Source organism: Pseudorca crassidens, chromosome 6, assembly GCF_039906515.1.
Source record: "Pseudorca crassidens isolate mPseCra1 chromosome 6, mPseCra1.hap1, whole genome shotgun sequence".
In the NCBI taxonomy this organism is placed as follows: Eukaryota; Metazoa; Chordata; class Mammalia; order Artiodactyla; family Delphinidae; genus Pseudorca; species Pseudorca crassidens.
Genome location: NC_090301.1, coordinates 13,636,514 through 13,649,574, shown reverse-complemented (window position 1 = coordinate 13,649,574; position 13,061 = coordinate 13,636,514). Strand labels below are relative to the sequence as shown.

Below are 13,061 nucleotides of genomic sequence, written 5' to 3'. Positions count from 1 at the left end.
GGCTGATGGGAAACAAAAGGTGTAGCCAGTACAAGAAAACTTTGGCTACTAGAGCTCAGTGTTGAGAAGCTATTCAGCACTTCCTAGTAAATAGGAATTCGCCTTGGACAAGAAAGCAGGGGTCACAGGGAGGTGTTATCTGCCTTTCAGAGGACCAGACTAGGGGATCTGACTTTCTCACGTCTCCTTGATGATGGAAGCTTTTTTTAATAGCAAAGAAAGCTATTCACTTCACAATTAAAAAATAAGAAAAGAAAATGCAAATAGCTTGGGAGATGTTTATTGTGAATGCTTCCAAGTCAAACGATGGTATCCGGTCTTCTCTACTGTGATAAATAGAGATGGTTAGAAAATTGGAAGGCCGTGCACCTCTGGAAGAAAACTGGGTATGGTGATTGCTATGGAAGAGGGTAATGAAAAGGGAACTTGAATCAGTGAAGATAAACTCTCGTTTACGATGAGTTCCTTTATTCTTAGGCTGTTCATAAGGGTGTTTTGTGACCTATCTATTTTAGCAGATACATACTGGTGGGAGCTAAAGGATTTTAGTCCAATTTGTTCTTTTTACATATGGGAGAACAGACTCTGAGATGTTTAGTGTCTTTTTTAAAAATCATCGAACATGTTAGTGGCAGAGCAAGGATTACAGTGGTGGGGTTTCCTGATACAGCTTAAGAACAGAGAGATAGGAATCAGTCTTAGCTTCACGTTAGATTTTCTCTTCCTCCCAGACAGGAGGCTCTTATCTCTGGAAGTAGAAGAGCAGACACAGCTGAAGAGCAAACATAGGACTTAAGAACTGAGAGTTATGGGATACCAGAGATGATGAGATGTGCAGCCAGGGCAGGTCTGTTATGCTTATGTCAAGGCCATGTTTGGAAAGGCCTGAGGCCTGGGGGCACGGATGGGGCACGCGGATGGATGGCCCGAGGATGGCGGCTTGGCAGACTCCCCTGAATCCTCAGTGCCCCATCCCTCTCTATTAAGAGTCAGCACTTCTCCTGTGTGGGAATACACTGCAAAGGTCTCTCCCTGCAAGAGGCCAGGCAAACCCTTCAGGAGCTGTCCTTCCTCCTCTCCTGGAGCTCAGGCCATGAACTGGGATTCAATGCCAGCTTAACTCAGCTGTGAACCTGCTGGGCCTAATAAGGTAAGGAAGAGCGTGTACCCCAAGGAGTTGTAAGAATTAGTTAGCAGGTACCAGCAGGAGCCACAGTGGGAGTACCACTGAGATTGGACGTTGAGTGTGTTTGACCAAGATGGCCAGAACATAAGAATGGATAAATTCAATTTCACTGACGTGAGGGCACTTTGTCAGGACATGGGCTTAAATAAGACCTCAGGGGATGGACCACTCACTGTTAGTTGGCTCTTAGAATCCTGGAGATGGCTCATTTTAAGCAGAATGGAAATGCCTAGGTTGCCCTGGCAGATGAATGAGGAAGGAATAAAGAAGCAGATGAAGGTGGACACGTAGGAATGGAACTATGAGCCCGGAAGACCCACTATCCGCCAAGGCCATCAGGAAGGTACTGGGGACCGACATCCCTAAGACCGTTCAGTGGTGTCTCCCACCTGCAGGTGAGAGAGGCAGTCACAGCGTTGGCTCACTCACAGTCATGAGGATGAGGGGCATCAATATAACAGAGGCCATGTGATCGCACCTAATCTCCAGGGGCCAGGGGGTTGTGATTACCAAAACAAATGGCAGATCTGGAGAGCAGCCAAGGGGGCTGGACTCTCAGGGAGCTACAGAGCTGATTAATGACATGCTGGAAGCCCTAGGGACGAGACAATCAGCAGTCAGCAATGGCGATGCTTAAGTCCACCAAGAAGGCAAGGCTGGACCATCGGGAGATGAGGATGTTTGTTCCAGTAAGTAGACGGGAATCCTCTCTCTGTTCTTGGATCTCAGTCAATTTTCAGATCTGGTACATGCTGACTGAAGAGGAGGCAGGGTCCCTAAAGAAAGCCCCCTACAGACCTTTGATAAGTACATACTGTAATGATTCTACCAGTCCTTTTCCAAAGGCTTTCCTCAGGTGACGATACTAGGCAGAGGGGAATATTCATATATTTCAAGAACTACTGGCCACAAGATCTGAGTGGATACTGCTATCTGGAGACCAAAACACCACCAAGTCCACCCAGGTAGAGTGGAAACTCACAGGATTCATAAAGTTGCCCTGACTAAAGTTCTGTTAGCAGAGAGTCCACTGGCTTCAAAAATCCACCAAACAGCCATTTACCTGGTCCAAATGTATAATTTGTATTGACATAATTAGCATCTAGAGTAACCACACACTGGTTGCTTGGGAGGGTGAGACCACCCTGGACCACTCTGGAATGAGGGTTTGGGTCACAACACAGTAAGTCACCAAGACCTTCAGAGCTGCTGGCTGAGGGTGAGGGCAATCTAGAATGGATGGTGGAGGAGGGAGGTGATGAGAACTGCACAGGGTTCCGAGACCAACTATAGTAACGGGGCTACAGTTAATCCCACTAGCCTCCCTCTTGTAAGTTTCCTTTCAGGAAGGAGAGGCCCATGGGAACTGTGGAGGAGAAGATTCATAATCATACGTGAAAGGTAGTGTAAGCTGTGGACTGTGGACCACGGGTGGCAGCCGAGGATGTGCATAGCTCAGACACTCCCTTGAGAAAAAGTCTACTGGGATGAATGAAATAACTGCGAAGCCTTTGGGACCCACTCAAGAGTTCATGCCAAGCCACATTCTCTCCGGCTGCTCTGAGTAATTACTGAGCTTGCAGAGGTAACGGAGCCAGACCATCTTCCCGATGCAGGACTTTTCTCATGAACATTCTTTGCTCTTAGACAGCCCATTGGCCCACCTACAACTTTCTCACTGCAAGCCTCTTTCTAGCTGATCCTCCTTCCTTTGCCATCTCCTTTCACAGGTGTCAGACCTTCCTAGTCCTTTTGCCTGTCCCTTTATGCTTTGTAGTCATTTTTGTACTTTTAATTTTGTCCTGGCATCTGCTTCTGAAGGACCTGTACTGATACACACAATCATGTCTCACATTTATTGGATGCTATTGTATTACCTATGATCGTACCTGAATTTTATTTGTGTCAATCAAGTGCTGTGCCATGGATTTTAGGATAATTGCAAAGAAGAACCAGGAATGCTGTTAGGAAAAGAAAAGACAACCAGAAATTTATCATCTTATAGCAAAATAATGATAATTCCATTCTTCACAACATGCAATTTTATAAAACGTTTATCTTAAAATGTATTCTTTGAAATTCAATGCATCAGAGCAATAGTATATTCTCCATTATGTTAGGATCATCCTTAGCAAAGTTCTAATGGTAAAAGTAAATACCAGATACTTCTGTTCCTCAGTCATCTCAAAGACTGTTTAAACTAAAACAAGATACTGGTTTGCTAGACATGGCTGAGTACACAGTAGTCTTATGAAATACTTATTCATTCATTGGGTGTTCTATCTGTTTTACTTAGTTAAACAAAACTAAGTAAAACTTTTTTATCTTAAAATATGGTATAGCAGACCCACCCCTAACATTGCCAGGGATAGAGGCAAGAGTGAACATGGAAGCCACGTGTGAAAATATCTAAAAGTTCAAAGTCACGTTAGCAGAGTCTTAAATAAAATAGGTTGGATCCTCCTATCTTGACAAATATAACTTCATGACAACTTGGAATGCTGTACCAGGACGTGGGGCTCACCCCCTCTTCTCACCTGAGGCTCTGCCCTACACTGAGGGGCCTGGGGCATGTGGGTGACTGTCCAGCCTGCAAATCCAGGTGCTGCCCACAAGCTGGTCCCTCTCTCCCACCAAACACTGCTCCCCTCCTGGGTCTTGGGTTACACTCCAGATTTTCCCTCTGAACAATGGACTTAGGAAAGAGATCTAAGCAGGCCCAGGAATAAACCTATAAACCCTTTAGGTAGGGCTCCTGGGGATTCTTAGAGGTGCTGAAGAGGCGGTAGGGGCTCCCAGGAGCATTGCTCTTGGCTATTCTCATACTTTTTCTTATGAGAAGGGGTACATTTGGAGAAGATCAAAGCATATTCAAGAGCGGAGGCCCCTCTTTCTTGGGTCTAAGGGTCTTGCTTAACCCAGATACAAAAAATATACATCACATATTGTGTACACTTACAAAGAATACACTTCCCTGAGCCTCTTCCCTTCCCAGCCTCTCCACCACATATTATAATTTTGAATTTTGTGTTCATCATTCCCTTGCTTTCCTTCATAATTTTGCTACCAATATCATACATCGAAGTGATATTCAGTTTTGCCTGCCCCTGAACTTTAAATAAACGGAATCATCCTGTATGTATTCTCTTGTGATGGCCTTTTCAATTCAACAAATGCTTGTCTGAGGTTTATTTATGTGGAGCTAGGTAGCTGGGGGTCCTCTATTGTCATTGCATCACATATATAATCCCAATTTACCTATCTGCTCTACTGTGGGTGGGCATCTGAACTATATCCAATTTTAGGCTGATACCAAGCACACTGTTAAGAACTTTTGAGTACTGGGTTCTAATGCTGGAAGATTGACTGAGATGAGGAAGAAAGGACGTTTAAGCTCTGGCTTAGAAAGGGCGTCATTCCTTAGTAAACTTGATATTGGAAGTGAAATTCATGCTGTTGGGAATATTTAATTAACACAAGGCACCCCACCTTGTCCTAAATAATATTTTTAACCACCATGCCAAATGTTCCAACATTTGTCTCTTGACTTAACTGACACCTGTCACTCTCACTCCTCAGCACTCAGCCCCACCTCCACTATTTACCTTGAATCCACCAGGACCAATCCCATTGAGACTCTTGCCTCTGTTCACGTCTGATGACAGAAGAAGCCTCACTCCTCTCCTGCCCTCTGGTCTCCGTAGGTGCTGTGCACCCCCTTGTGTATCTCACTGCTTCTCATCTCCTGAAACCCACTCACCATACCTTTGGTCTGGAACACATGGTCCATCACCAATAAAATCTCCTGAAGATGGAACTTCTCCTCCAAGCATTCCCTTTGCCTTGTCTTTTAAATGAACACTGACTCTCCCCAGAGGACCCTGCTGGAGAGGGTGTGGAGAGAAGGGAACCCTCCTACACTGTTGGTGGGACTGTAAATTGGTACAGTCACTATGGAGAACAGTATGGAGGTTCCTTAAAAAACTAAAAATAGAACTACCCTATGATCCAGCAATCCCACTCCTTGGCATATATCCGGAGAAGAACATGGTTCAAAAGGATACATGCACCCCAATGTTCATTGCAGCACTGTCTACAATAGCCAAGACATGGAAGCAACCTACATGCCCATTGACAGACGAATGGATAAAGATGTGGTACATGTATACAATGGGATATTACGCAGCCATTAAAAAGAATGAAATAATGCCATTTGCAGCAACATGGACGCTAGGCAGGCAGCTTTCTTCAGCAGCCCCGTCTCCACTCTCACCCCACTACAGTCTATTCTCTATGCAGCCATCAGAGCGATCCTTTTGAACCAAGATCAGCTCAAGTTACTCCTCCACTCAAAGTCCTCTGACGGCTCCCAGTTTCTCTCTGGGTGGAAGCCAAAACCCTTGCAATGGCCCACAGGCCTTACATTACCTGCCAAACCTCCCGCTGCCTCTCTGACTTCAACTTGCCTCCGCTTTTCTTTGCTCACGTGGCTTCAGCCACATTGGCCTCCCTGCCATCTTTCAGGCGTATCCACTAGGTGTGCTGCTGCCTTACAACGTTATACAGGTCTTCCCCTCTACCTTTTTTTTGAAATATAGCTGACTTACAATATTATATTAGTTTCAGGTGCGCAACATAATGACGCAATATTTTTATAGATTGTACTCCATATAAGGTTATTATAAAAATATTGGCGCTACATTACATCCTTGTAACTTATTTTATACCTAACAGTTTGTACCTGTTAATCCCCTTCACTTATTTGTCCCCTCCCCCCACTCCTCTCTCATCTCAGAACCACTAGTTCGTTCTCTGTATCAGTGAGTCTGTTTCTGTTTTGTTATATTCACTTGTTTGTTTTACTTTTTAGATTCCACATATAAGTGAATGAAATTTTGCTATTTGTGACATCATGGATGAACTCGGAGGGTATTATGCTTAGTGAAATAAGTCAGACAAAGATAAATATGGTATGTTTTCCCCTCTACCTTTAATGTTCTACCCTCAACATCTCCAGCTCCCTCACTTTCTTCACATTTCTAGCTGAGGTATTACCCTCTCCATGAGCTCTACCTTGACCATTCTATTTAAAACTGCAAACCTCACCCTGCATACTCAGGACTCCGCATTCCATTTACCTGCTCGACATTTTCTTTTCCTATGCTACTTCTCACCTCCAAACGTACAATTTAATTAACTTTGCTGTCATGTGTGTCATTTATCGTTTTTATCCCGCAGTAGAATGTAAGCTTCCCAAGGGCAGAGATCTTTATTCTAGTCTCTAAGCGCACGCCAAATGCCTAGGATGGTGAGGGTGGCGCTTGTCACGAGGAAGGCACTTGGAGCATACTTGTTGGATAAACTGAATGAATATACTCATACGGCTAATTTAAATGTAAACAAACCAACCGCTTGGCCTAGGATAATGTGATTTTAGTCAACCCCTGTTGACGCTTATTGATCCGGCCTTCAGCCTCCCCTTCTAGCTACTTACTAACCAATCGTCTATCTGTCAAGTCATGAGAGATAATTAATTTAGCAGGGGACTAAATTCACAAGTCTGTAAGTTACATCTTTACCAGCTTCTCACCATCTCTTCTTCTATTACTACAAATGCATGTGTTTCAACTTTTGGGGGTCAAAGAGTGGCTGTTTCTCTGCCTCTTCTCTGCTGTCAGTATATTCATTACTACATCATTAATCCTTTTGTTGGTAGTTTTCCTCTTCCTGTGCCTGAAAACCCAATAAACTTTATTTGGGGTACACTTAGCGTTTCTGAATGTTTTCGGTCATTCTTAATAGTCATTCGTTCTGCCTTTAGGCCAAAGGACTTAACTTGAGTCCATTCTACTTGTTAAAATGATCTGTTCTCTTGACACGGATCTCTTTTTCTTAACAGGTTCATATGTTACCGTTTCAACATGAAGCTTATACCAGAAACTATTAGAGAAACGATCTATAAAAATCAATGAATCCTATCACCTTCAGGGTTGAGTGTAAGCCATCCCAATGAAAGGACCGTCTTTAAATTCTTTACCTTCAGGACACGCTTGACTGTTGTGGAGTCATTTGATTGCAAAAGACCAGTCACATTTTTAACCAGTTCCTCATGTATAGTTCTCTCCTTGCACGCCATGGTCTTGAACACAAACTGAAGAAAATCCAAAAAGTGAAAAAAGTTAAATACTTAAAAACAAAGCATCAAAAATTACGTTCCAAGAATGACTCATGTCTCAAACTTATCTGCTCATGCCAGATTTTGTCATGAAATAAATGAAGGCCCAATGAGAAGTGTAATACACACCTGCTCCTATTGAGGGCTTTGCACAGGTAGAGCCTTGCTCACCTAAGTTCTCCTTGAAACGCTCTTTGTCGAAATCACAAAGAAGATCAGAGAGCAATTTAGAGGGTTCAAGGAAACATGGAGAGCTTTGACCCACCTACTTAGGATACATTTCCCCTTCTCCTTCCTTCCACTGGCAACAGGTGGGTGGCATGGTAGCATTTCTTCATCCTGAAAGGGTAGAGCACCCACTCAAATAGCCAAGTGGGGAAGCAGGCGCCTTCCAGAGGCCAGTAGGTGAGCTGCCCACAAGCCCAAGGTCCACTACCATCTCATGCTGAGACGTGGCAACCAACAGGTTCCTAATAATTGGCCATCAGTAAGATAACTAATGCTTCTCGCTTTCTTTTCTTAAAAGATTGGTGCTGGCATTCACCACTGAGTGTATGTCATGGTTTAGTTTTCCATATTTCTTCATATATTTTAAGTATCAATTCATGCATGTATATTTAAAATACAAAATGCTTATTACTGAATTATAATATTTTACTTATGAGTTGGGTTTGCCTCAAGGAAGGTCATTTCTTCATAATATTCAAAATTTGGACTTCACTACAGTCAAGGACGAATGCAGGCAAGAAACAAAGCAGAGGCACTTTGCATTTGGGTCTGTAATTATTTCTTTGAACTTCACAGGCCATTGATATCTAAATCATTCTGATGGGGCCTAACTTCTCCACGCTCACCCCAAAGGAGAAAAACGAGGCTAAGAAATGCATGAAACTAGCTAACATCAAGAGTAGTATGATTTTCCCCCTCATGGATTATGACTCATATGAGGGTAATGTCATCATCTGTCTAATCCCATGTGCAGTAATTAAGCCCCAAGGGCATTTTGACTAGCTCTGAAATTTTAAAAATTTTGGCTAGACCATATCAGTCCTACGAATTGCTGTAAACCATTTAATTAGATTGACCTTAGGTATACAGTTTTGAAACAGACATGGTGTATGTGTGCATTTTGGATATCGTAGATGGAGTGAGTTAGCAGCATTTAGCACCACTGAACTTGAAATGGTGTTTAGATTACTTCTGAATAGGTTTGAATTATATCAGCTATCCCATCCTTCAAGGACATCAAAGCACATATTGGTACCAGTTTTCATTATACTCTTAGGTGTGGGGCTTAATGTATACGCTAAAAAATAATTTTTTCCACCACGGGTAAAAAAAGTCATACTCCTTGGTCAAGGTCAGGCTGTCAGCCATGTACTGCAGCAAGAGACAAATCACAGAATCATAGACCTAGATGTTCATGTGGTCTCCCCCATCTCACTTCACAGAGGAGAAAAGTGAGGCTCAGAGAGGCTGATTGCTCCGTTAGCTATTTAACCTTAACTAGAATGTAGTTTTCCATTTGCTACTTTAATGCTCTTTCCAGAGTAAAATTCCAGTTGGTTATACTTATTAGGCTGTATTTGTTTTAGATATATGAAATTATGTTATAAAATATCTTTAGGAATTTTTATCAGCTTGAAATTCCACATAGGTGTATTTCCAGATTTGAACCACTTCAAAGCAAACTAAATACACAGCTTCTTACATTACAAAATCAAAAGGTCTCATCAGGCTATTTCAAACATCCTGCTTAAAAATAAAGACCTTTCCAGGGTACATTTCCAGGACAATGCTCCAGGAGCATGACAGATAACATCTGAGAGCTGATGTAAGGCTCTCCCCAGGAACTAGCCTCGGCTGTCACAAAAATAATTGCAACATCAGTGGGTTCTCAATGCAATTTTCAGTGATTCCATTGGAACAAGGTAAATAATATGTGTGTTGAAAAGGAGATGACTTTGTGTAATAAGGATTGGGGAATTTTTTTTCTTAGCCCCTTTGGCAATTGAAATGGAAAACTGGGTTAAGTGTCGAGAGAATGAAAATTCTATAGATGATTTCTGTTGAACAGTAAAGTCTTCAATACCTTATAAAAGTAAGCTATGACTCTGTCTTAGAGAGCAAACTAAAAAGGCATTTGTAGGTGGAACTGGCCTTCTGCAGTTGAATTGTAGATCTTATTGGGTAAAATTATACCATAGGGAAATTATTGTGAAGAAGCTCTTTTTGGCGTATGGGCTATTTTAAGGAATGGCACACACTCATACTTAGATATTTGGGAAGACATCTAACATTTCTGACAGGTAGAAAACATGTAAATATAAAACTGTAATGAGAAAAATTCCTCACTGATGGTATCTCAGAAGGGTTCACTCCAGAGTAAAATTTCTAGTTACTTCCTTTTACAGGAGCATTTCTGTCAAAGAAGACGCCAAATTCTTCTCTAGTCACCTTTCTAGACACCTAAAATATATGGATAAATGTCTATCTATATATTAATGGAATATATCTTTTAATAAAAAGGTCTCTGTCTCTTAAAGATACAATCTGTGCATAAATATTGAAATTTAGGTCCTCTATGCATCATAAAGGAATATAAGGTACTTTCATTTATCTCTGGGTGGATTTTTTCTCTTCACTCAAGAAGATGACTTTTAGGTTGGAACTATAATGTACAAACATCATCACAAGTTCACTGGCATTAAGTCACAGGCCAACTGAAAATGAGAATATAAACATATCCAAGTGAACATCTGACGAAGGCCACTGAAGGATGCAGTGCACACTGATGGGATGGGCTAGTGGTTCATGCCAGAGGATAAAGGACTTAACATACCAGAAGCAGGTACAAATATACAGTAACTGGGAAAATGAAATAATGCCTGAGAAAACAATAAAAAGAGCTAAGAAAACATTACAGAAGAAACAGAGCACATTCAACAAACCAACAGGAAACATCTTCCTTAAATTTATAGAGGAATTTCATTTATTTGTAATGTTGACTTCAAAGGACAATACTTTAGTTTTCTCCTCTTTTTCTTTGCTCTCTCTCCCCATATATATATTCATTTGCACATGTACACATTATTTATACATTTATACATTGAAACAATACATTGAGCCTATCAATGCAAAAAGAAGGAATTCTAAGTAGCTAAGGGGAATGTCTGCTACGACTGTGGTAGGCACCGTTCTAGCTAAAGGGGGAAACTTCCCACTTGTTGCAGACAGGAAGTGAGAAAAGCCACACAGCACAAGGGGATATGACCAATGCCCAGGTGGCAATTTTGTACCTTAATATAGGACTGGACGCAGTGGTCCAGCTGCTCCTCATGGCACTTGGTCACGATGTCAGTCAGAACCCTGGAAAAGCAATGCTGTTGAGTGGATTTTCTGGAGAAGGCAGGAAAATACCACTTGGTTTGTCACTGGAGTGCTTGGTAAACTGGGTGCTTAATCGTTGTTGAATGAATGAACGAACCAATTTCAGACTCTCCCCGTCCCCCTTATCCCCCAATACTGGGTGTTTAACATCTACAATACCTGTTAGCCATTTCCAACCATGAAATCTCTAAACACTATGATATAAGTAATGTATTATGGCTGTAATACCATACTGGAGACATTTTTGCCCAAGTTGTATGTGCTATTATGGTCTATGTGTTTGCTGACATTGTCTTCTTGGAAAAGGGATCATTTTTAGTACCTTATTAAAACGTCTTTAACCTCCAACTATCATGTTCCACTTTAAAAAGGCTAGTCTTCCAACCTAGAGGTGTTATATACATGCTTTTGGAAAAACTAATTAGTTTAAGATGCAGGTTTTTGGGTTTTCCCTCTTAGCTGGGTTAGGGTTTCCAGTAGCACTTGTGGTATGGGTTGATTTCTTCACATTAATACTTCCAGTTACTCCACGGCTGTAGGGCTTAGGAACAGCCCAGAATTTCAACAGATCTATCTGCTGAAATACTTAGGAGTTTTGCCAACACAGATGCATATACTCATGTTGAAAAAGGCATAACTTGAAGGCACAGTTGGGGCCTTCTAATCTGGCTCCAGAACTGCCTGGTTGTAGAACTGTTAGAGATACTTTAATTTTCTAGAGCTTCAGAGCTTTACTTTAAAAAATGACGCTAAAGGGGACTTCCCTGGTGGCTCAGTGGTTAAGAATCTGCCTGCCAGTGCAGGGGACACGGGTTTGAGCCCTGGTCCGGGAAGATCCTGCATGCCATTGAGCAGCTAAGCCTGTGCAGTACGACTACTGAGCCTGCATTCTAGAGCCCGCGCGCCACAACTACTGAGCCCACGTGCCACAACTACTGAAGCCGGTGCGCCTAGAGCCCATGCTCCGCAAAAAGAGAAGCCACCGCAATGAGAAGCCTGTGCACTGCCACGAAGAGTACACCCCACTCGCTGCAACTAGAGAAAGTCTGCGTGCAGCAATGAAGACCCAACGCAGCCAAACAAACAAACAAACAAACAAAAAACTGACGCTAAAGACTCTCATCCTGAAAGAGGCTAATAATATGCCTGTGAGTTATGAAGGTACTGGAAACATTTCAATGTGAAGAGTAGTTTTTTTCCAGAATGCTGTAACTAATATTTTTAAAAAAGTGAACTTTAGAAATATTTGATTCAATAATTAATCAAGAATTCTATCTCTAGAAAGAGGAAATTGTAACTGCCAAAGTCACAAGATGGATTAGTAATGTTGAAAGAATATAGTACAGGCAAATTTAAAGTGAGAACAGTTGAAGAAAAATTGAGCATAAAAAAATAAGATCTAGTGGGAGAGAAATGGTACAGCTATTCTGGAAAGCAATTCAGCATGTTATTTTTAATTAAAATTTAAAAAAAATTTAACATCTTTATTGGAGTATAATTGCTTTACAATGGTGTGTTAGTTTCTGCTTTATAACAAAGTGAATCAGCTATACATATACATATATCCCCGTACCTCCTCCCTCTTGCATCTCCCTCCCACCCTCCCTATCCCACCCTTCCAGGTGGTCACAAAGCACTGAGCTGATCTCCCTCTGCTATGCAGCTGATTCCCACTAGCTACCTATTTTACATTTGGTAGTGTATATATGTCCATGCCACTCTCTCACTTCATCCTAGCTTACCCTTCCGCGCCCCGTGTCCTCAAGTCCATTCTCTACATCTGCATCATTATTCCTGTCCTGCCCTTAGGTTCTTCATAACCATTTTTCTTTTTTTAGATTCCATATATATGTGTTAGCATACGGTATTTGTTTTTCTCTTTCTGACTTACTTCACTCTGTATGACAGACTCTAGGTCCACCCACCTCACTACAAATAAATCAATTTCGTTTCTTTTAATGGATGAGTAATATTCCATTGTATATATGTGCCACATCTTCTTTATCCATTCATCTGTCGATGGACACTTAGGTTGCTTCCATGTCCTGGCTATTGTAAATAGAGCTGCAATGAACATTGTGGTACATGACTCTTTTTGAATTATGGTTTTCTCAGGGTATATGCCCAGTAGTGGGATTGCTGGATCATATGGTAGTTCTATTTTTAGTTTTTTAAGGAACCTCCATACTGTTCTCCATAGTGGCTGTATCAATTTACATTCCCACCAACAGTGCAAGAGGGTTCCCTTTTCTCCACACCCTCTCCAGCATTTATTGTTTGTAGATTTTTTGATGATGGCCATTGTGACTG

The 13,061-nt window shown here is 41.7% G+C and overlaps 1 protein-coding gene across 14 annotated transcripts in view; it reads right to left on the bottom strand.

Moving 5' to 3' along the window:
- DOCK10 (dedicator of cytokinesis 10) overlaps positions 1-13,061 on the bottom strand; it is a 278,971-nt gene that overhangs the window by 54,039 nt on the left and 211,871 nt on the right. For all 14 annotated transcript variants that reach the window (XM_067740390.1, XM_067740391.1, XM_067740385.1 and 11 more), the window contains exons 25-27: positions 10,661-10,730; positions 7,224-7,337; positions 3,076-3,147 (exon numbers count right to left, since the gene is read on the bottom strand). In XM_067740390.1, the coding sequence (XP_067596491.1) occupies positions 3,076-3,147; positions 7,224-7,337; positions 10,661-10,730 (256 nt within the window). The remainder of the gene's footprint in view (positions 1-3,075; positions 3,148-7,223; positions 7,338-10,660; positions 10,731-13,061) is intronic.